This window comes from Mustelus asterias, chromosome 2 (genome assembly GCF_964213995.1).
Source record: "Mustelus asterias chromosome 2, sMusAst1.hap1.1, whole genome shotgun sequence".
Classification (NCBI taxonomy): Eukaryota; Metazoa; Chordata; class Chondrichthyes; order Carcharhiniformes; family Triakidae; genus Mustelus; species Mustelus asterias.
Genome location: NC_135802.1, coordinates 38155445 through 38179735, shown reverse-complemented (window position 1 = coordinate 38179735; position 24291 = coordinate 38155445). Strand labels below are relative to the sequence as shown.

General features: G+C 42.1%; 1 protein-coding gene across 2 annotated transcripts in view; it reads left to right on the top strand.

Moving 5' to 3' along the window:
* mtpap (mitochondrial poly(A) polymerase) overlaps positions 1-23912 on the top strand; it is a 57330-nt gene extending 33418 nt beyond the window's left edge. For both annotated transcript variants that reach the window (XM_078233585.1, XM_078233596.1), the window contains 5 exons: positions 7600-7811; positions 8899-9125; positions 11747-11836; positions 11922-11995; positions 21810-23912. In XM_078233585.1, coding sequence (XP_078089711.1) covers positions 7600-7811; positions 8899-9125; positions 11747-11836; positions 11922-11995; positions 21810-22178 — 972 coding nt within the window. In that variant the 3' untranslated portion in view covers positions 22179-23912. The remainder of the gene's footprint in view (positions 1-7599; positions 7812-8898; positions 9126-11746; positions 11837-11921; positions 11996-21809) is intronic.
* The last annotated feature ends 379 nt before the right edge of the window (positions 23913-24291 follow it).

Genomic DNA, 24291 nt, shown 5'->3' with positions numbered 1-24291 from the left:
TCCCAGATTTTCAGAAACAGCTGACAGAGATGACTGATGATCTATCTCCATTGGAATCCTGTCCACTCTGGCTTTTCCATCAAGTCAGGTTAGCAATCCTGTTCAGTAGAGTGCAGGAGGGCATGCCAGGCGCAGCACACAATGAGATGACAACCTGATGAAGCTACAGCACAGGACTACTTGAGTACCAAACAGTGGGTGAAGTGTGTGATAAACAAAACAAAGCAATCCCACAGCCAAAAGATCAGATCAAAGTTCTGCAGTCCTGTCCCATCCAGTTGTGAATGTGGTGGACAGTTTAACAACTGGAGGAGGAGGCTTCACCATTACCCATCATCCTGAATAATGCACATAAGTGCAAAAGAAAAAACTGAAGCATTTCCTGCCACGTTCAGTCAGAAATGCCAAATAGATAATCCATCTCAGCCTCCTTTTGAGGTCCCCAGCATTATAAATGCCTATTTCCAGTCAATTCGATTCACTCCATGGGATGTTTAAAAATGGCTGAAGGCACTAAATTGTGCTACGGTTTTGGGTCTTGACAACATTCTGGCAATGATGCTGATGACTTGTGCTCTGGAACGAGCCGCATCCTAGTCAAGCTGTTCAGTATAGCTGCAACATTGGCTCTACCCAACAATGTGGAAAATAGTCCATAAAAAGGAGGACCAATCCAACCTACTTCCACAACCGACTACTCCTGATCATCAGCAAAGTGGGAAAGGTTTTCAACAGTAATAAGCAGTTCTACACAGTAATAACTTGCTCAGTTTGGGTTCTGCCAGGGCCACTCAGTTCCTGACCTCATTACAGCCTTGGTGCAAACATGGACAAAAGAGCTGAATTCCAGAGGTGAGAGCGATTGCCCTTGACATCAAGGCATCATTTCACCGAGTGTGGCTTCAAGAAGCCCTAGCAAAACAGAAGTTAATGGGAAACCAAGAGAAAAATGCTGGAAAATCTCAGCAGGTCTGGCAGCATCTGTAAGGAGAGAAAAGAGCTGACATTTCGAGTCCAGGTGACTTTGTCAAATCAGCTTTGACAAAGGGTCATCTGGACTCGAAACATCAGCTCTTTTCTCTCCTTACAGATGCTGCCAGACCTGCTGAGATTTTCCAGCATTTTCTCTTTTGGTTTCAGGTTCCAGCATCTGTAGTAATTTGCTTTTATCCAGAAGTTAATGGGAATTGGGGGACAGGGTGTAATGCTCTGGTGGTTGGAGTTGTACCTGGTTCAAAGGAAGATGGTTCTAGTTGTTGGAGGTCAACAATCTCAGTCTCAAGACATCACTGCAGGAGTTCCTCAGGGTAGTGTCCTCAGCCCAACCATCTTCAGCTGCTTCATCAATCAACCTTCCATCATAAGATCTGAAGTGGGGATGTTCATTAATGGTTGCACAATGCATGGCACCATTTGCAACTTCTCAGATACTGAAACTGTCCATTTCCAAATGCAACAAGACCTGGAAAACACTCAGGCTTGTGATGATGAGCAGCAAATAACATTTGCGCTATACAATGCCCAGCAGTGACAAAAGAGAATTTAACCAATTCCCCTTGACATTCAGTGCATTGCTAACACCGATTCCTCCACTGTCTACATTTTTGGGGTTATGATTGAGCAGCAACTTAACTGGCTATATAAATATAGTGGCTACAAGAACAGGTCAGAGGCTGAAAATTCTGTGGCAAGTAACTTACCATGATGTGGAGATGCCGGCGTTGGACTGGGGTGAACACAGTAAGAGTTCTGAAGTAACTCTGAAGTAACTTACCTCCAGACTCCCCTAAACTTCTCCACTATCCACGCAGCACAAGTCAAGAGTATGATGGAATGCTCTCCACTTGCCTGAATTAAAGCAGCTCCAATAACACTCGTGCAGCCTACTTGATTAGCATTCTATCCACCACCTATTAACATTCACAGACTCCACTACACAACTATGATATACAAGATGCAACACATCAAGCCTCCTTTGACAGCACCATTCAAACCCATGATGTCTACCAACTAGAAGGATAAGGACAGCAGATGTATGGGAACACCACCATCTGCAAGTTCCCTTTCAAGTTGCACGCCATCCTGACTTTGAAATATATATCTGTTCCTTCATAGTCATTGGGTCAAAATCCTGGAATTTCCTCCCTAATAGCAGTGTAGGGGTACCAACACACAACTGCAGCGATTCAAGAAGGTGGCTCACGACCATGTTTTCCAGAGCAATTGGGGATGGACAATAAATGTTGACCCAGCCAACATCACCCACACCCCATGAAAGAATAAATTAAAAAGGGAAAAGTTGTGCAACTCTTCAGGATTGCACAGGAATGTAAGTCTGGATTATGCAATCATAATCATAGAAATCATAGAAACCCTACAGTGCAGAAGGAGGCCATTCGGCCCATCGAGTCTGCACCGACCACAATCCCACCCTGGCCCTACCCCCACATATTTACCCGCTAATCCCTCTCACCTACGCATCTTAGGATTCTAAGGGGCAATTTTTAACCTGACCAATCAACCTAACCCGCACATCTTTGGACTGTGGGAGGAAACCGGAGCACCCGGAGGAAACCCACGCAGACACGAGGAGAATGTGCAAACTCCACACAGACAGTGACCCGAGCCGGGAATCGAACCCGGGACCCTGGAGCTGTGAAGCAGCAGTGCTAACCACTGCGCTACCGTGCTGCCCTCATCAAGAAACTTGATGAGAATCTGTCTAATATGAATGGCCCATGTCCAGTATCCCACTGGCTGAATAAAATGTTTCTGTTCTGAACCCTGGAAAATATCTTTACTAAGGATGTTTCCCTGAAGCAGTCAGGCAGTTTTGTTTACTGTGTTTAATTTATTTTTATTATTCAAATAAAGTGAAGCATTCAAGTTATTTGGTGCCCATCAGAAATCTAATCAAATTTTAATGTCTCAAGAACATTTAAACAGGAAGGGAGAAATTGGAGGGTGTGGTGTAATGAAAAGATTGGTGGAATGCATTTTTTTTTAAGTAGACAGGGTATAGTGCTTATGGAGGAGTTCCCCTGAGAGTAGAACTGCAGCACTTAAACAGCGTAAAACAAAAGTGCTGGAAATACTCAGCAGCTCTAACAGCATCTGTGGGAAGAAAGAGTTAATTTAAGGTTTGGTGCATTGGGCAGGGGAATGCAATAAATGCATAAGTCCTGGGAACTGAGTGTTTGGTAGGTGCTACAAGGGCAAAAGAGACTGCAGAAGCAGGGTGGCAAGGGCTCAGAAAGAGATACAAAGATAAGTGTGAGGATTTTAAATGTTGTGTTGTGCGACAGGAAGCCAGTAGAGCTCATTGAGAATTGTCATTGATAGACATGCAGGACAGGATACACGAAGCAGAGTTTCGACAAGATTTTCTTTCTGGAGGATGTAGGATGGAAGGTAAGCACTGAGGCATCAGTGCAGTCAAGTTCAGAGCATGGTGAAAGCATGTATAGGGATTTCAGTGATGGAAAGGCAGAGATTGGACACAAGTGGATGGTGCTGCAGGGGGGATGGTAGTCACCTTGATTTATGAGGTGTTAAACCAAGACCACAAAGTTACAAAAGGTCTAGTTCAGCCTGAGTCGATATACAGGGAGAAGGATGGACTCAGTGGTAAGGAAACAATTTCTGGTGAGAGCCAACTGCTTTCATCCTCCTAATCCAGAGTTCCAGGGAGTTGTGATTCATCTGAGGTCAGCTCGGACAAATAGTTTGGTAATACAGAGACAGTTGAGGAATCTTGGGAGATGGTAGAGAGGCAGAACTCCGTGCTGACAGTGTACGCATGAAAGCTAATCCTATACCTATGGATGGTATCGTTGAAGCATTACAAATGCAAATAAGGGAAAAGAGGGTGGGTGTTGGATCCTTTGAAACTTGTTTTGTACACTCATTTATGGTAGCCATGTGTCAGTAAATGGTTAAATAAAATTAATATTGTAGATAGAATTTTATCCTGAGTTACAATGTCTCATTTATCATTTGTTATCATTTGTTATATCCTGTTAACCTGAGATAGACCATCTACTGTATCGCCTTGCCCTTGATAACTTTATGCTATCAACTGGAACATCTGGACCAATGTTTTTCTTTGACCATTTGCCATTAACTGGAGTCTCTAAAATATTTAATTTAGGACAAAGCTGCATTATTTTCTCCAGAGCAATCTAGACAAGGTATAGAATAGATCAACAGTGAAAGTAGTAAAAGTGGGTGTAATAATCTACATCTGTAATGTTACACCATGTTTAGTGGAGGAGTACTCCGAAAGTTAGTGAGAATTCCTTTGAGCAGTAGGGGAGTATAAACTGAATTGTGCCTATTATTGCAGGAACAGAACAGGGTCAAAGTATATGCTGAATAATGTATACAAAGATTGCAAAGACAGCTAGATTGTTTTATGTAAGCTGTGCACTTCACAACTTGATCATGTATCAGCTCAGAGTTGGAGAAACTAAATCAATTAATATGTATAGGTTTTCGGAGTAAGATTTCTATACCAAGTTAACTTACATATTGTAAAAAGAAATTGAATCACTTGGGGCTGGTTTGCTGTTGCTGGACATATCAAATACAGCACTGTTGTAAACTCTAGAAGGTGCAATGATCCATCAGCTGTAATAAAGCTATGGGTTCCACACTGCAAGCCAAGAACTCATCCTTGTAGGAAAAGACTGGCAATATTAATTCTACTTGGTAAACATGAATCTCTCATCAGCAGCATATCTCTGGCTTTGATTTAACTCCCTACCAAAGGAATTGTAACAGGCAGGGAGGTGGACTATGCAAATTTTGTTGATCTGGGACAGGACTTTCCAGTCTTCTCACATTTTCTCTTCAACATGGATTAGTCGTGGAATCATTCACAGCAAAATATCTAATTTTTCTCGGAAATCTAGTCACAGCCCTGATTTATAGTTGAGACCACTGAAAGATAAACCACAAACTACTCATCCATTTAGAAACAAGAGAAGACAACCCTTGCACCTAAAATAATCACAACAAGTTGATGCAGAGAGACTGACTCTCGGAAATCAATTCTAACAAGTAGTTATCAATGACTCAAACTATTTTCTTCCCTATTTGCCTCGGGGAATTCCCTGTTGAGACTTTTTTCATGGGCTTAGTGTTTTGACATAGTAAATATTCTCCTGGAGCAAACAAAATTTATTTGGGGAGAAACCTGCGATGAAGTATTCACACATTGCCAAAAGACCTTTCCTTATTTTGAAATTTGTTCTTCATACAACATAGCCTTACTGAGAGAGGGCTGCATTAGCTTTCACAGTCCCCAAGGACTGATCTGTAGTTTGGAAGTAGATCTGTGTATTTTGGAGCTGTGGGAAAAGTCATAGTCGTAGTAGGGGGTAGTATAGTGAGGGAGATTAACACTTTTCTGCAGTAAAAGAGCAAGAGTCCTATTCGTTGTGTGCCTGACCAATGCCAGGGTTCAGGACATCTGCTCAGGGATAGAGGAACTTGCAGTGGGAGGGGGAGGATCCAATTGTTGTGGTCCATGTGGGTAGCAATGACATAGGCAGGACAAGGAAGCAAGTTCTGCATAGTCAGTATGAGGAGCTAGGCACCAAATTAAGAAGCGGAACCCCAAAGGTTATGATCTGTGGACTATTACCTGAGCCACATGCAAATTTGCACAGGGCAAATAAGATTAATAAATGCATGGCTCAAAGACTGGCGTGAGAGAGAAGGGTTCTAGTTCGTGGAGCACTGGCACCAGTACTGGGGAAAGTGGGGGCTGTATTGTTGAGATGGCCTAAACCTGAACTACGCTGGGGCTGGTGTTCTAGCAATCCGCATAACAAGGGAAGTAGAGACGGTTTTAAACTAAATAATGGGGATAGGGTTTAAATTTGAGATGTGTTAAATCAAAGAGTTGAGACAAGGCAGTAAAGAAAGATAATATGGGAATTGATAAACAGACCATAACTGGAAGTGACAGAGTACAAATATTCAAAGTAAACGAGAAGATAAAACTAGAGGTTACAAAAATAATAAAAGGACAAAACTAAAGGCTCTATCTGAATGCATGTAACATTCAAAGCCAAACAGACGGATTGAGAGTGCAAATAGAAATAAGTAAGTATGATCTGATGGCCATTACAGAGACGTGGCTACAGGATGACAGAGATCAGGACCTGAATATTGAAGGGTACATTTAGTAAGGACAGGAAGTTAGATAAAAGTTCAGGGGTAGCACTGTTCATTAATGATAGTATATAGTACATTAGGGAAAGATGACCTAAGTTCAGAAAACCAGGATGCAGATGTGATTTTGATTGAAATGAGAAATGATAAAGGCAAGAAGTCATTTCTGGGAGTGGTGTACAGGCCCCTTAATTGTAACTACATGATAGAACAGCGTATAAAGGAAGAAATAATGTGAGCTTGTCAGAAAGTTACAGCAATAACAATGGGGGACTTTAATCTACATTCAAACTGGAAAGTCAGATGGGTTTAAAAATGTGATAGCTGAGTACTTGGCAAAATTCAAGACAATTGGGCAGAGTCCAAGTGTTTTGTGAAAGGGAAATCATGTTTAACCAATTTATTGGAGTTCTTTGAAGGAGTTACATGTGTTGTGGATGAAGGGGAACTGGTGGAGGTACTGTACTTAGATTCCCAGAAGGCATTTGATAAGGTGCCATATCAAAACTTATTGCAGAAAATAAAAGCTCATGGTGTAGGGAGTTACATATTGTCATGGATTGAAGATTGGCTAAAAGGGTCCTTTTCTGATTGGTAGGATGTTTGCCACAGGGATCTGTTCTGGGGCCTCAACATTTTACAATTTAGATAAATGATTTTGATTAAAGGGCCAATGGCATGGTTGCTAAATTTGCTGATGAGACATAGGTAGGAGTAAGTTGTGAAGAGAACATAAAGAGGTTACAAAGGAACATAGCTTAATTTGTAGACAAAGATCTGGTAAATGGTGTACGATGTTGGAAAATGTTCAATTGTCCTTTCTCACCGGGAGAATTAAAAAAAACATTTTATCTGACAAGTGAGAGATTGCAGAGCTCTTGAGATTCAGAGAAATCTAGATGTCTTCGTGAATAATTAATAAAAGGCTGGGACAGCAAGTCATTTGGAAAGCAAGTGGAATGTTATTGTTTATTGCAAGGGGAATTAAATACAGAAATGGAGAGGTTATACTTCAGATCTGCCCAGCACTGGTGAGACCACATCTGGAATACTCTTTACAGTGTTGGCCTCCTTACTTAAGGAAGGATGTAAATGCATTAGAAGCAGTTCAGAGAAAGTTGACTAGATTAGTTTCAGGAATGGACAGGTTGTCTTACGTGGAAAGGTTGGACAGAATAAGTTTATATCCACTGGAATTTAGAAGAGTAAGAGGCCACCTGATTGAAACCTTTCAGGCCCTGAGAGGTCTTGACGGGGTGGGAGGACCTCAACTATTTACTGTCTATCTTAATAACTTGGGGTGTTGAAACAGAGAGTAATGTCTCTTATGTTCTTATGTGTGATGAAGAGCTGGACACTAGACATTCCTTCAAATTGTCAGTGGTGTTCTTTGCTTACTAGTTTTGTCTTTTTTTTTAGACAGGAGGTGCCTTCTCCATGGAATATGGAACAAAAAGAGTGGCATCAGAAAGGGTGGCAACACAAAGCACCCTTTCAGTGATAGGAGAATGCATTGACCAGTTTGCCCCAGGGTGCACAGGAATACAGAAAATACTCAATGCTCGTTGCCCATTGGTGAAGTTCTCCCATCAACCTTCAGGATTACAATGTGATCTCACTGCCAATAATAGGTGAGGAACACCAAACACATTTTGTGTATTACCAATGACTCTTATTGTGCAAGAAAGACACTGAGCTTCCAGAAATAACCCAACTATCCATTTCCTCCCAACTGAAGTGTATTACTTCAGATGGAGTTTCAACTGTCATCCTTATTGCAGCTAACATCTCCAACCATTATCGGCATTGACTAGTCTCGTAAGCACCTTTCTGCATTTAAGCATTTCTTTCAGTTTTAAGTTCTAGAATGTCACACACTTCAACTATGAACAACTGACTTTTTTTTTGCAAAACTGGCTTTCTTTTGACTCGTGCTAACTGAGGTCAGAAGAACTCCTCTTACTTTGAATTTTGGAAGGAAGATGCTGCCAATGAGATCTCATGCTGCCTCAATGAACACACACTCTGAAGATAAACCAGTAATTAAAGTTAATGATCTGCAGCAAGGTTCTATTGAAAAATTTCTACCATAGAATTTAAGCAATAACTTAGTTTAAATATTTGTTCTGATCTATAGTTTAAGATGTCCAAAATCCAAAGTTGTGCGAGTTAGGTGCATTGGCCATGCTAAGTTGCTGTTTAGTGTCAGGGAGATTAACAGGGTAAATGTGTGGAGTCACGGGAATAGGGCCTGGATGGGATTGTTGTCAGTGCAGGCTCAGTGGGCCAAATGGCTCCTTCTGCACTGGAGGGATTCTACGATTAAACATGTCAAGATAATTTTTCAAGAGACCTGTCTGAGTTCATTTGACTAACAGGCCACCAATCATGAAATATACTATGAGCAAAATAATGCTTTAAATTGTGAATTAAAACAGTTCAAATTAATAAATTGAAGCTTAACTTTGATCGGACAATTAAATTTAAGTTCACATTAGACAGTATGCTCCACTATCATCTGTTCATGTTAGTGTGCCTTTGGCTTAATTTATGACATTCACGTTACATGCAAATCAAGAAATATTTTTAAAGTAAAGAAATTGGTAGCATTTCACTAAATTAACAATTTAAAAAGTACTGTTTATAATTGAGATTGAGAATTTATACGTTAATCTTTGAATCAGGTTTTAAACTCTGCTCATTTTACTTTTGTTGTAGAATTGCCATGCGAAGCACGGAACTCCTTTATATTTATTCCAATATTGACCCTCGAGTACGGGCCCTGGTGTTTGGTGTTCGTTGCTGGGCCCGTTCGCAAGGGATCACCAGCAACATTCCTGGTTCCTGGATCACTAACTTCTCATTGACCATGATGGTTCTTTTCCTGCTGCAGAAGAGAAATCCGCCAATCATACCAACATTGGACCAGCTCAGAGACTTAGCAGGTAATGCAGGCCAAGAGATTTCAGTATCCTCTATATGTCACTATTTCAGACCACGGTGTCACATCAACTTAGAGTCATAGGAAGAAATATTCCTTAGCATGCCTGTGACACTACTCTGCAAGAGCTATCTCATAACCTCGCAAGTTCCTCCTTCAAATATTTAAATGCTTCTGAGAGAGCTATTATGGTTTATGTTTCCACCGCTGTTTCTGTAAAGATAATGCACTTGATAAAAAGTACGTGCACATATGACTAACCTCTTCCTTTATGCCTCTTGACTACTGGATAGGGTGAGATTTATATTGTTGTGGTGTTGGTGGAGGCAAGACGCTGCTGGATCGAGAACCAGTGATTGGTGGAGATCAGGGGAGATTGACAAAAGATGTCATGGACAAAAAAGCAAAGGGAATGTAAATAGTGGTGGTCATGATTAAGAAGAGTGCTGATGGTGGCCCATTAAGAAATCAGAATTAAGAGTTCTAACTTCTTTAGTTTTGTCTCATTGCCATTGCCTCTTATTAAAAAATGTTAATTTTGAGGTATACATATATTGCCCATGCCTAGTTGTTCTCGCGATGCTGGTGTTCTGCTCAGCGACTCTGCGCTGTCGTGTGTCGCGAAGGCCGCCTTGGAGAACGCTTACCCGAATATACATACTCTTGCAACTCGGCCAACGTTGTCTACCTGATACGCTGCAAGAAAGGATGTCCCGAGGCATGGTACATTGGGGAAACTATGCAGACGCTGCGACAACGGATGAATGAACACCGCTCGACAATCACCAGGCAAGACTGTTCTCTTCCTGTTGGGGAGCACTTCAGCGGTCACGGGCATTCGGCCTCTGATATTCGGGTAAGCGTTCTCCAAGGCGGCCTTCGCGACACACGACAGCGCAGAGTCGCTGAGCAGAAACTGATAGCCAAGTTCCGCACACACGCGGACGGCCTCAACCGGGATATTGGGTTCATGTCACACTATTTGTAACGCCCACAGTTGCGTGGACCTGCAGAGTTTCACTGGCTGTCTTGTCTGGAGACAATACACATCTTTTTAGCCTGTCTTGATGCTCTCTCCACTCCCATTGTTTTGTTTCTTAAAGACTTGATTAGTTGTAAGCATTCGCATTCCAACCATTATTCATGTAAATTGAGTCTGTGTCTTTATAAACTCTGTTTGTGAACAGAATTCCCACTCACCTGAAGAAGGGGCTTAGAGCTTCGAAAGCTTGTGTGGCTTTTGCTACCAAATAAACCTGTTGGACTTTAACCTGGTGTTGTTAAACTTCTTACTGTAAAGGTGCTTCCACAGTACTGTTAGAGCATTTTGGGATTTTAACTAAGCACCGATGAAGGAACTGCAATGCATGTCCAACTTGGGGTGACTGTGGCCTGGAGATAAGTTTGGAAATAATGGTCTTCTGTGCAAATTTGTCCTTATCCTTCTGCATGTGGAGGTCACAGGTTTGGGAGTTGCTGAACAAGAAGCCTTGGTGAATTGCTGCAGTACACACAGCAGATATGGTACATCGTTGGTGAGGAAATGGTTATTAAAGTTAGTACTTAAGTTGACATTCAAGCAGATAGCTTTGACCTCAGTGTCAAACTCGTTGAGTGTTTTACAACACTACCCATCTAGGCAAGAGAAGAACATTCCATCACAATCCTGCTTGCATCCGGCAGATGTTTCGGAGGTTTTAGTGAATCAGGATAAGCCGCTTTCTACAGAATGGCCAGCCTCTCTCTGACAAAGCATACCATTCATTGAGAAGGAAACGAGAAAGCGCAGAATATAGTATTACAGGCAAAGCTGGGGTGTAGAGAAAGATCAACTTAATGCAAGGTAGGTCCGTTCAAAAGCCTGATGGCAGCAGGGAAGAAGCTGTTCTTGAGTCGGTTGCTTTGTGACCTCAGACTTTTGTATCTTTTTCCCGACGGAAGGTGGTGGAAACGAGAATGTCCGGGGTGCGTGGGGTCCTTAATTATGCCGATTGATTTGCCGAGGCAGTGGGAAGTGAAGACAGAATCAATGGATGGGAGACTGGTTTGCGTGACGGATTGGGCTACATTCACGACCGTTGTAGTATAAGTTTTACATTGGTTTTATGTTGTTATGGTCTTATGGTGACACTTTTTGATCCAGTAGTGAATGTTATTATGCTCCTGTTATGTTTGAAGCATTAATAATACATTTCTGAAGGTGATTGGCTGTTTGTGCTGCTGCAACCCCCCAGCTTCAAGGTGAGGATATTTAAGATATGTTGTCATATTGCTATTAAAGGGACAAGGGCCCCGATTTATTGTTCCCCGCACCCTGCTTAATGTACAGCACTTATTCATTTGAATCATAGGGTAATCAATGTTAAGGGAACCTGGATAATTACATTTCATTCTTTCCGTGACCTTCCAATGACCTCCTGCCTTCCTGTGCAGATCCATTGCTTTTTTAATGTTTAAGGATATTGAGGAAATATAGAATTTACAGCCCAGGAGCACATTCAGCCCACCATACCTGTGCCAATACTACAAGTTTAGCTGAAGTTATTGACTGGAAGTGTGTTTCCCTGTCCTCTCCCTATATGCTTTTATATTAGGAAGACTGATAATGACACTGTTCTTTTTCAGAAGCAGAAGATAAACATGTTATTGAAAGTCATGACTGCACATTTGTTTTGAATAACAAAATAAAGCCTTCCCAAAATACAGAGACACTAGGTAAGCAGGAAGTGTAAAATTACCATAAAAAGTGATGTGCAATTCTGGTTTGCATGTTTAATTTCCAACTTGGATTTTTCAACAGAGGAGCTTCTGCAAGAATTCTTTGAATTTTATGGCAACTTTGCTTTCAATCAAATGTCCATCAATATCAGAAAGGTTAGTATGTTACAGACACTGACATTTACGTAACTTATTGATTTTTCTAATGTGGATCCTTACTATCTAGTTTTGATCAAACATTAACTGATATCATTATAATTTTTTTTGAGTGGTATTGTCACGGAGCTAATAATTCAGAGACCCAGGGTAATGCTCTGGCGAGCCAGGTTCGAATCCCATCATGGCAGATGGTAAAATTTGAATTCAATAAAATACCTGGAATTGAAAGTCTAATGATGACCATGAAACCATTTTCGATTGTTATACTAAGAACCCATCTGGTTCACGAATGTCCTTTTAGGGAAGGAAATCTGATGTCCTTGCCTGGTCTGGCCTATATGTCGCGATGTGGAGATGCCGGCGTTGGACGGGGTAAACACAGTAAGAAGTTTAACAACACCAGGTTAAAGTCCAACAGGTTTATTTGGTAGCAAAAGCCACACAAGCTTTCGGAGCTCCAAGCCCCTTCAGGTGAGTGGGAATTCTGTTCACAAACGGCATATAAAGACACAGACTCAATTTACGTGAATAATGGTTGCAATGCGAATACTTACAGCTAATCAAGTCTTTAAGATACAAACAATGTGAGTGGAGAGAGCATCAAGACAGGCTAAAAAGATGTGTATTGTCTCCAGACAAGACAGCCAGTGAAACTCTGCAGGTCCAGGCAAGCTGTGGGGGTTACAGATAGTGTGACATGAACCCAATATCCTGGTTGAGGCCGTCCTCGTGTCTGTGGAACTTGGCTATCAGTTTCTGCTCAGTGACTCTGCACCGTCGTGTGTCGTGAAGGCCGCCTTGGAGAACCCGTAACGGGCATTCGGCCTCTGATATTCGGGTAAGCGCTCTCCAAGGCGGCCTTCACGACACACGACGGCGCAGAGTCGCTGAGCAGAAACTGATAGCCAAGTTCCGCACACACGAGGACGGCCTCAACCGGGTTATTGGGTTCATGTCACACTATTTGTAACCCCCACAGCTTGCCTGGACCTGCAGAGTTTCACTGGCTGTCTTGTCTGGAGACAATACACATCTTTTTAGCCTGTCTTGATGCCCTCTCCACTCACGTTGTTTGTATCTTAAAGACTTGATTAGCTGTAAGTATTTGCATTGCAACCATTATTCATGTAAATTGAGTCTGTGTCTTTATATGCCCTGTTTGTGAACAGAATTCCCACTCACCTGAAGAAGGGGCTTGGAGCTCCGAAAGCTTGTGTGGCTTTTGCTACCAAATAAACCTGTTGGACTTTAACCTGGTGTTGTTAAACTTCTTACTATATGTCACTCCAGACCCACAGCAATGCGGTTGACTCTCCAATGCCCTCTGAAGTTAACGGCCTTGAAGGAGAACCCCAATTCGAAAATTAAATCTTGGTTGTCTTTTGAATGAAGTAGCTGTTGGAAGGAAAGTTTGTAGTTTTAATTTTATTCATTCATGGGATGTGGGCGTTGTTGGCAAGGTCATCATTTATTTATTGTCCATGCCCTTGAGAAGATGGTATTTTCGGACAAGCCGTTGGGTATAGCTTAAACCACAGGCCGCAACTGGTCTGTAGTTGAGTTCAAGGTCAGATCTTGAAATGACTAGGACCAGTTCTTCTCTCCCAGCTTCTTTGTTGAGATAGAAACTATTGAGAGGCTTTTTGATAGCATTCCACCGTCATATTATTTAACATGGTACTATTCATTGCAGTGATTTGTTGTTCCCATCCTTTGTTTTTGTATTTTAAAATCTTAAGTGTGCTCCAATATTTGTTAAAACTGAAATTGTATATTTGAAAAATATGATTTTTTGAGTAGGGATGAAATCAATCTCGATTCAAATCCCGTTATATAATTGCATGCAAACTTTTGTACTGAGTATACAGCAATTAAATTCAGTGCAATGTGATGGTAGCTTCACACCACCTGATTAAAAGTGGTGTAACATTTTTGGTTTTTTTTGGAGAATAGAACAACAAATCTCTGGTTAGGCCATAAGTAAAGTATTGTGTCCCGTTCTAGTCACCGCACTTTAGAAAGGATATTGAGGTGCTTGTGAGGCTGCAGAAAAATTTACCAGAACGATTCCAGGAATGGGACATTTTAGCTACATAGGTTGAAGATTCTGGGGTTGGTCTTGGAGCAAAGGAGTTTGGGGAAAAATCTGACAGAAGTATGCAAGATTAGGATTGGTTTGGATACAGTGAAGAAATAAAAGTGTGGTCCTATTAGCTGAAGGTACAAGGACCAAGAGACACAAATTTAAGGTTTTGGACAAGTGGTGCAGGGAGCATTTGAGGAAGAACTATTTTACGTCATCAAAGTTGATGATTTCACATTCACTGGCTATGAGGGTGGTGGAAGCAGGGAAGATAAATGATTTCAGAAGGAAATTAGATGGGCGCTATGAGGATAGAGTGAGGCAGCGGGAATGACAGACTTCCTTTGCAGAGAGCTGGTACGAATTTGATGGGCTAAATAATCTGGAAGTGATTTTATGGGCAGAATTTTGAGACTCCCTTGCCAATAGGTTTGCAGGCAAGGGAGCACGTAAAATGTTCTGTATGGCCTTCCCACCTCCCTTCTGCCCACCCCCAACCCGTCCTCAATCTTACATGAGAAAAACTCACCCCAATTGAGACCATTGATTTCCCACGTAACAGCCACTTTGGCTTTTTATGAAGTTAACGGGAGGATTTCAGGGGTGAAGTCAAAGTCAGGCATCTCCCCCTGCTCGGGCCTTGCTCAACCTTCCCCACATTGCATATGAGCACCCCACCCCAGATTTTCCCTCCGTGGGTGTTCCCTTCTTCTCTCCCCAAGCCCACTTCTCCCTGCCTTGAGAAACCCCCGCCCACATACTTGGCTTTTCCTGGAATCTGGGACTGCAAGACTGCCAGCTATTGAGATTGACTGCCAACTGTGAGGCAGAGCACCCAACCCAGTGAGGGAAGCGTGTTTTGACTTCAGTCAGTTAATGCTCCTTGAAGTGTTAAGCAGCTGTGGGGCTGCTGTGATTGGCAATCCCTGTCCTATGACTGGCTGTTTCTCAATGAGTCATAGTCAGTGAAAGGGCACAGTGCTGAATCATAGACCAAAGCAGAAGTAAAAGCTGGGAAGAGAGGTATAGCAGTTGCAGGGGGGAGAGAAATGAAATGAAAGAGATTTGAGAGTGGGAGGATTATTTTCTAAAAAAAACTTGTTTGCACTTTTGTACAGCTCTTACTGAGTGACTATTGTGCACAACTTCATATCAACTTCCACGTCTGAGATCTTGTATTGCAGTATATAGATTTACTGATAACAAGAAGCAAAACATGCTTTCCATTAAGTGCAATTGTTTGTATACCTTAGTTCAATACCTATTTTAAGGAAAGTTGGAACAAACTTTTTTTTCCCTTTCATCTAGTTGGCTGATAAACTTTTCTTTATTCTCTCATGGTTTTTGGGTATCACTGTATTTCTTGCCAGTATTTCTTGTCCATCCTTTATTTCCCTTGAGAAGGTGGTGGTGAGCCATTTTCTTTAATGGCTGCAGTTCATGTGTTCTAGGTACATGTTAGGGAGAGAGTTCCAGGATTTTGACCCAGCCGCATTAAAGGAATGGTTCCAGGGTCAGGATGATGTGTGGCTTGGAGGGGAACTTGCAGGTGGTAACCATTAGATGTAGGAGCCATTTGGCCCCCCAAGTTTGTTCTGCCACTCAGAGATTATGGCAGATCCGATTATAATCCTCAACTCCACTTTCCCACTTTATCCCCATAACCCTTGATTCCCATACTGATTGAAGCCAGATATGATCTACGGAGATCCATCAAAGATGTCCAAAGATGTGCGGGTTAGGTTGATTGGCCATGCTAAAATTGCCCCTTAGTGTCCTGGGATGCGTAGATTAGAGGGATTGGCGGGTAAAATATGTGGGGATATGGGGGTGGGACCTGGGTGGGATTGTGGTCGGTGCAGACCCGATGGGCCGAATGGCCTCTTTCTGTACTGTAGGGTTTCTATGATTTCTATGATGTCAAAAGACAGTGCCAGACCAAGCTAGAATTCCAGGCTAGCCACACGGACTCCTGCTGACTATGGCAAGTCTGCAAGGCATAACAGGCTACAAGATGAAGGCAGGTAAAATCACCGGCTCTAATGCACCCCTCCCTGATGTGCTCAATGCATGCTATGCCTGTTTTGAGCAAGAGATCAGTGACAGCACACCCTCCATCCCAGAAGCTTCGGATGAACCTGTATCCGAGGTCACCATTGCCGATGTCAGAGCAGCCTTCTCAAAAGTCAACCCACGGAAAGCAACTGGCCTAGATGGGGTAGCCAGGCAAGCAGCTGGACCAGTGTTTGCAGACACCTTCAACCCCTCTCTACACCAATCTGAAGCCCCTACCTGCTTCAAGAAGATGACCATCATCCCTGTACCAAAGAAAAGCTAGGCAGCGTGCCTTAATGATTATCATCCGGTGGCTCTGACATCCATCATTATGAAGTGTTTCGAAAGGCCAGTCATGGCAAAAATCAATTCTTGCCTCGCAGACTGCCTGAATCCACTACAGTTCGCATATCACCACAACAGGTCCACAGCAGACGCCATCTCCCTGGCCCTATACTCAACCCTGAAACACCCTGATAACAAAGACATCTATGTCAGACTCTTATTCATAGACTGCAGCTCAGCCATCAACACCATTATTCCTACAAGACTCAACTCCAAACTTCGTGGCCTGGGGCTCGGCTCCTCCCTCTGCAACTGGATCCTAGACTTCCTAACGCACAGACCGCAGTCATTAAGGATAGGCAACAACCACACCACCTCCACAATCATCCTCAACACCGGTGCTCCGCAAGGCTGTGTCCTCAGCCCCTTACTATACTCCCTATACACCTTTCTCTGTATGGCCAGATTCCCGTCCAACTTGATTTTCAAGTTTGCTGATGACACCACTGTGGGTCAGATCTCGAGCAATGACGAGATGCAGTAAAGGAAAGAGAGAATCTGGTGAACTGGCGCGACAACAATAATCTTTCCCTCAATGTCAACAAAACAAAGGAGATAGTCATCAATTTCAGAAAGCATAGTGGAGGGCATGCCCTTGTCTCAATCAATGGGGACGAAGTAGAGCTTTGACTAAGGGTCATCTAAACTCAAAATGTCAGCTCTTTTCTCTCCTTACAGATGCTGCCAGACCTGCTGAGATTTTCCAGCATTTTCTCTTTCGGGATGAAGTAGAAATGATCGAGAGCTTCAGGTTTTAACGTGTCCAGATCAACAACCTGTCCTGGTCCCTCCATGCAGACGCTATAGTTAAGAAAGTCTCCTGAGGCACTGGTGGACGAAGGAAATACGGCATGCGCGCTAAAACTGTCACCAACTCCTACAGATGCACCATAGTATCTCAGCTTGGTATGGCTCCTGCTCTGCCCAAGACCACAAACTACAAAGGGTCATGAACAAAACCTAATCCATCACTCAAACCAGCCTCCCATCCATTGAAACTGTCTACACTTCCAGCTGCCCCGGAAAAGCAGCCAGCAAAATCAAGGATTCACACACCCCGGACATACTCTCTTCAACCTTCTTCCATCGGGAAAAAGATACAAAAGTCTGAGGACACGTGCCAACCTACTCAAAAACAGCTTCTTCCCTGCTGCCATCAGACTTTTGAATGGGCCTACCTCGCATTAAGTTGATCTTTCTCTACACCCTAGCTATGACTGTAACACTACATTCTGCACTCTCCTTCCCTATGTACGGTACGCTTTGTCTGTATAGCGTGCAAGAAACAATACTTTTCACTGTGTTCATACATGTGACAATAATAAATCAAATCAAAATTAAAAATTGATTAAATATCTGTCGATCTTAGCCTTAACATACTTAACAACCCAGCCTCTGTGGTAAAGAATGCGACAGATTCACTTCTGAGTGAAGAAATTCCTTCTTATCTCTCTTTTATTCTGAGATTCTGCTCCTGGACTCTCCAACAGGAGGAGCAACCTCTCAGCATTTACCCTTTCAAGCCCCCTAAGAACCCTATTCGTCTCAATAAGGTCGCCTCTCATTCTTCTAAACTCCAGTGAATGCAGGCCCAACCTACTTAACCTCTTCTAAGAAAATCAACCTAGTGAACCTTCTCTGGACTGCCTCAAATGCTAGTATATCTTTCCTTCGATAAGGAGATCAAAACTGTTCACAATATTCCAGGTGTGGTCTAACTAGTGCCTTATATAGTTTTAGCAAGACTTCCCTATTTTTAATAGTGTGTATACCCCTTGAAGTAAAGGCTAACATTGCATTTGCCTTCCATTACCTGCTGAACTTGCATGCTAGCTTTTTTTTAATGTATGAGGACCCTCATATCCCTTTGTGATGCAGTTTTCTGCAGCCTTTCTCCATTAAATACTCAACTTCTTTGTTCCTCCTACCAATGTGCACATTATATCCTATCTGCTATGTTTTTGCCCACTCACCTAACCTGTCTATATCCCTCTGTAGACTCTGTCATCCTCACCATTTGTCTTTCCACCTATTTTTGCACCATCCACAAACATGGCAATGGTACATTCACTTCCCTTGTCCAAGTCATTAATATATATTGTAAATAATTCTGGCCTCAGCACTGATCCATGTGACACTAGTTACAGGTTGCCACCTTGAAAATGCGCTTCTTATTCCAACTCTGCCTTCTATCAGCTATCCAATCCTCTATCCATGCTAATATAGTACCCTCAAACACCATGGAGTCTCTTCTTGCTAAGTAGCGTTTTGTGCGGCACCTTATCAAACGCGTTTTGGAAATCCAAGTATATTACATCTTCAGATGTTCCCATGTATCTGCTGCCCTTGTTCTTTAAGGTGGTAGATGCTGCCAAAGGATCCTTAGTGAGTTGCTGTAGTGCATCTTGTAGATGGTACACAATGCTGCCACATTGTATCAGTGGTGGAGGGAGTGAATGTTTGTATGGGATGCCAATCAAGAGAGCTGCTTTGTCCTGGATGATGTCGAGCTTCTTGAATGTAGTTAGAGCAGCACCCATTTAGGCAAGTGGAGAGTATTCTATCACACCTGACTTGTCTTGTAGATGATGATGGACGGGCTCTGGGGTGTCAGGGGCTAAGTTACTCTCTGCAAAACCTGCCCTTGAAGCTACAGTATTTATATGGCTAAGGATGCTAGTGGAGGATTCAGCAGTGGTAATGCCACCAACAAGTGCTGCTAATGGTGCTAGATACGTATTGTAATGTCACTATGCTGCATCATTTCACATAGTGGGATGAAGTGGAAGTTGTATGGCTTATAGCTGCCAGAATACCAGCTCAATGAAAGCGAGAACACCCAATGTGTTAACTTCAGTTTGATCATTTCATTCTATAGGTTCATTGCACAGTCCTATCCTGGGCTTAAATAGGTGTCCCAAAGAATTTGCAACATTTGTTTCTCCACTTAAGTTGCGAGCAAAGGATGTGAAATACATATTGTTAAAATATCTCAAGTTGATTCCTTGAGTGAGGATAATTAAAATTAGTTTTTACAGATTTCCACTCATAAGTTGCAGGATTATTTTGAGTTGGTCAATCCTGCATCGGAAACTGTAATTTCTCATTCATTTCTTATGAAAAGGTGCATGTGAAATAATACATTTATGACCTCACTGTACATGCTACACATAACATATCCTGGAATATATTTTCAGCAGAAAAAGGAGAAGCTCTGCACTTTGGATTTTAGGGGGCTGACTGGGAAGAGTGATGTCGATCTGGGGGGAGGTCGACCGGATGCGGTGATGGGCCACTGATGAAGAGAGTGGGGGGGGGGGGGGGGAGTTTCTCAGGGAGGTAGGGCAGTAATCCTGGGTAGAGGTCAGTGGTTGAGGTCAGATGCCTTGTGATAGGAGAGGTCAGGCCTTGTTTGCGGAACCTCATTCACAGAGGCTGCTGAGGGAAGCATTTGGATCCAGGGAGGTGGTGGTAAGGCACTTGCCTCCTTGCATAAGGAAGTTGTCAGACTTTCCAATGCTCAGAAACTGAAAGTAGAACAAGTTCGAAAACTGCCTGATGCTGCGGCTCACAGTCTCACTACTGTGTTTAAAGCTGCAACCAGCCTCCTTTGATCGGGTCAATCACCTGCCCACCTCCCAACTTCAGTTAATGTTGCAAATAAGTGGGTTTGTGTCAGGGAAAAGATTTCTGATGATTTATTTATTCGGTTAAATATCAGCCCCATGATTTTATAAACTGATTTTTAAAAAAATTGATGGATAACATTTGAATAATATTTTAGTTTGTTACCTTGAAGTGAAATGATTGTTGTAGGAAAGTGTGGCACTTGCTGCATGAGTAATGTCCACGCCAAAACAATGGCCAGGTTCACCTGAAGGAAGCATATGTTTTAGATTTTTTTCAACTCGTTGATGAAGCAATTACAACTTTTCAGTTTATGGGAGATATTAGTATCTCTTAAACTTCATATTATTTTCCTCAGAACTGTATTCATAATTTAGTCGGTTTAACCTTGCATTTTTTAATAAAACAATGCCAGGCCTAGATGCAGCTCAATACCAGCTCAACAAATATATATTCTGATAAAACAATTGGCAAATGCAGATTTTCAATAATTGAACATTATACTTCTTAAATATACTGGAATTTGGACTGTGGGATAAAAAATAAGTGTGTGTGATATAGTTTTTATTTAGTATGGTACCAGCATTTCAAATACAGCCAGTACTGTTCTAAATGGACAGGAGCCAAATGTGGGTTATTACAAGGAATGCTGTGTCAACACTGCTTTAAGGCTGCTATTGTATCATTTCTGAACTATTTGGGGTGACCTTTGCATTCATTTGGTGACTGTACAGTTGATAAGTTGACGCCTTCCGCGCCCGTTGGGCACTGCAGGGGTTGGGGTGCATTATTGACCCTGACAATCACATTTTAATTTGATGTTTTAAAGTTTCCTTTGTACTTTGATTTTTGTTCGGGCTGTTCCCCCCTCCTTTTGGGGAGCTGCCCCTTTTGCTTTGTCCTGACTTAATCTGAGTTTGTTTATTTGGTTTGACCTAAAAAGAGGCCAAAACCCTATGTTGTAAAATTCAAATAAGCTTGGAATATAGATCACTTTATCTCTGGGAGAAGCTCTACATACACAGGGCAAAACTACTTTGATCAGTCTCAAAGCTTTTTCTGCCATAAATTCTATCTAAATGATGGGTAGATAAAAGGAATCTGTTATATGCAGATGAACAAAAATTTTACACTTGACTATATTTGCAATAACTGCATCAGTATAAAGTCGGGTAAAAGCAAAATACTGCAGAGACTGGAATCTGAAACAAAAACAGAAAATGCTGGAAAATCACAGCAAGTCTGGTAGCATCTGTGGAGAGAGAATAGAGCCAACGTTTCAAGTCTAGATGACCCTTCGTCAGAGGACCAATTTTTCGAGTTTGGATGGCCCTTTTCTGACAAAGGGTCATCCAGACTTGAAACGTTGGCTCTATTCTCTCTCCTCAGATGCTGTCAGACCTGCTGAGGTTTTCCAGCATTTTCAGTATCCAGTCGGGCACAAGTTCAGTATCAGTGAATTTGCTTATTTGCCCTTGTGTGGATTTCTGGTAGTACATGATGTAGTTCGGTCATCTCTGCTGCCTTCTGCACTGAGCTCTCCCAGTAGCCGGGATAGAAATAGACCAATAGGATCCATAAAAGACAGACAATACTATAAATTTCTTGAATGACAGACTGGTTTATTTTTCTTTTGGACAATATTAAAGCTTGTAGATGCTGTAGCTTCATTTTAATTTTTTGTTCTTGTAACCATTCCAGGGGAAAGAACAACATAAGCCTGAAGCATCTCCACTTTACATTCAGAACCCATTTGAGCAGGCTCTAAATGTGAGCAAGAATGTCAATCAGACCCAGCTGGAGAAGTTTGTGACTTCGGCAAGAGAGAGCGCCTGGATCCTGCAGCAAGAGGGGCTCAAACGGCCAATGTCCAATACCAAACCCTGGGGACTAGCAGCTCTGCTTCTTCCCACCATGCAGTCCCCTGGAGGGAAGAGTAAAAAGAAGAGACAACCAGCTAGCGAGAGGATTAAAAGTTTGTTGGATTCACTAAAGGCAAACAAAGAAACCGCTGGCTATTTAAACCGGTCAAATGGTGGTAGACGGCACATTTGCACTGTTGCCTGGTAGCAGCCCTCTGAATAAACTGAACTTGTGTCTGTAAAAACATCATTCAACCACTGTAAGCACTAAGGCAGCAGAAATCTCAAGACTAAAAATCCATTGATTTGAGTGCTGCAAGAATTATTTAATGATACAGCCAGTTGGCAGTAAGAGTTCATTTGATTTAAGTTTTGAAACGTCTGGTCTCAGTCAGTTTTAGTAGAGACTGGTGCATGAACTGGATGGTTCTGTGGCTATGAATTTGAAGGCAAACCTTTAAAGAGTACTGACTTGGAATCCAACAGATGACCTAAGAGACCATTCCTACATGCTTTCTCATCCAGATGAAACTTTAAAGGGTGTATTCAGACTTGTATCTTTAGAAAGCTGCTGAATTGATGAACGAAAATTTATATTACCTGCAGACTCATTTTAAATAAACTACTGGAAGGTAGTCAGTAAAAGTTTATAACCTTTTTAAACATTTGGTTCTGTTGCTTTTCATTTCCAATTGGATCCATGAAAATATGTATTATTTATGATCTGTAAAATTACTAATCCACTTGGAAAAGTGAATCGTGTGGAGGACGGAGAAGATCTGCAGAGAGATTTGGACAGGCTGAGTGAGTGGGCGAGGATATGGCAAATGGAGTATAACGTTGATAAATGCGAGGTTATACACTTTGGAGGAAATAATAACAAATGGGATTACTATCTCAATGGAAACAAATTAAAACATGCTACCGTGCAAAGGGACCTGGGGGGTCCTTGTGCATGAGACGCAAAAGCCCAGTCTGCAGGTACAACAGGTGATCAAGAAGGCAAATGGGATGTTGGCCTATATCGCGAGAGGGATAGAATATAAAAGCAGGGATGTCTTGATGCACCTGTACAGGGCATTGGTGAGGCCGCAGCTGGAATACTGTGTGCAGTATTGGTCCCCTTATATGAGGAAGGATATATTGGCATTGGAGGGAGTGCAGAGAAGGTTCACCAGGTTGATACCGGAGATGAGGGGTTTGGATTATGAGGAGAGGCTGAGGAGATTGGGTTTGTAGACTTATAATGCGGGGGCTGGATAGGGTGGAGGCGGAGAGATTCTTTCCACTTAGTAAGGAAGTTAAAACTAGAGGACACAGCCTCAAAATAAAGGGGGGTCGGTTTAAGACAGAGTTGAGGAGGAACTTCTTCTCCCAGAGGGTGGTGAATCTCTGGAATTCTCTGCCCACTGAGGTGGTGGAGACTACCTCGCTGAATATGTTTAAAGCGCGGATGGATGGATTCCTGATCGGTAAGGGAATTAAGGGTTATGGGGATCAGGCGGGTAAGTGGTACTGATCCACGTCAGATCAGCCATGATCTTATTGAATGGCAGGGCAGACTCGAGGGGCTAGATGGCCTACTCCTGCTCCTATTTCTTATGTTCTTATGTTCTTATAATTTCCTGGGAATTTACCAATGTCTGACTTCCTTTCCTCAGTGGAATCCATTCCAATCTGCTTTAGAAGCAAGAAGCTGTGGCAGGAGTAGAACCAATTCACACAGCTTTGTATAAATTGCTCAATTCAGACACACTTTAATAAAGATACTCTACAGTGAAATAAATCATTGATTTTGCTAAGGTACCCCACTGAAGATTGAATCAAGTATTGGAAAAATTTCCATCTGTACAAAAAAGCTGGCCCTGTAGAAAGCAAAGACTGTGATCACAGACTGGACAATACAACTCCTATTGAGGCGATTCATTAATAAAGTGAGTTGAAAGAAAAAGAGAGACTTGCATTTATATAGTATCCTTCACAACCTCAGCATGTCCCAAAGTGCCTTACAACCATGGAACTGCATTTGAAGTATAGTCACTGTCGTAATGCAGGATAGTATCCTGTAATCTTGAGTGAAGAGAATTGAAATGTGATTGGTACGCATGCCGTCAGCACAAGAAGGATTTAATTTCATTGGTTAATAAGAAAAGGCCATACTCAGATTTAAATCTAGAAACAAAATTATGCACCATTTGGAACTATTTTCTGCGTGATTGTCATATAATATGTTTAATATTTTCAGGTCCATAATAGTTTAATCTTAATGCTTGCATAATGCATTCTCTTTAGGGAGGCCAACACCACATACTAGGTTTCAT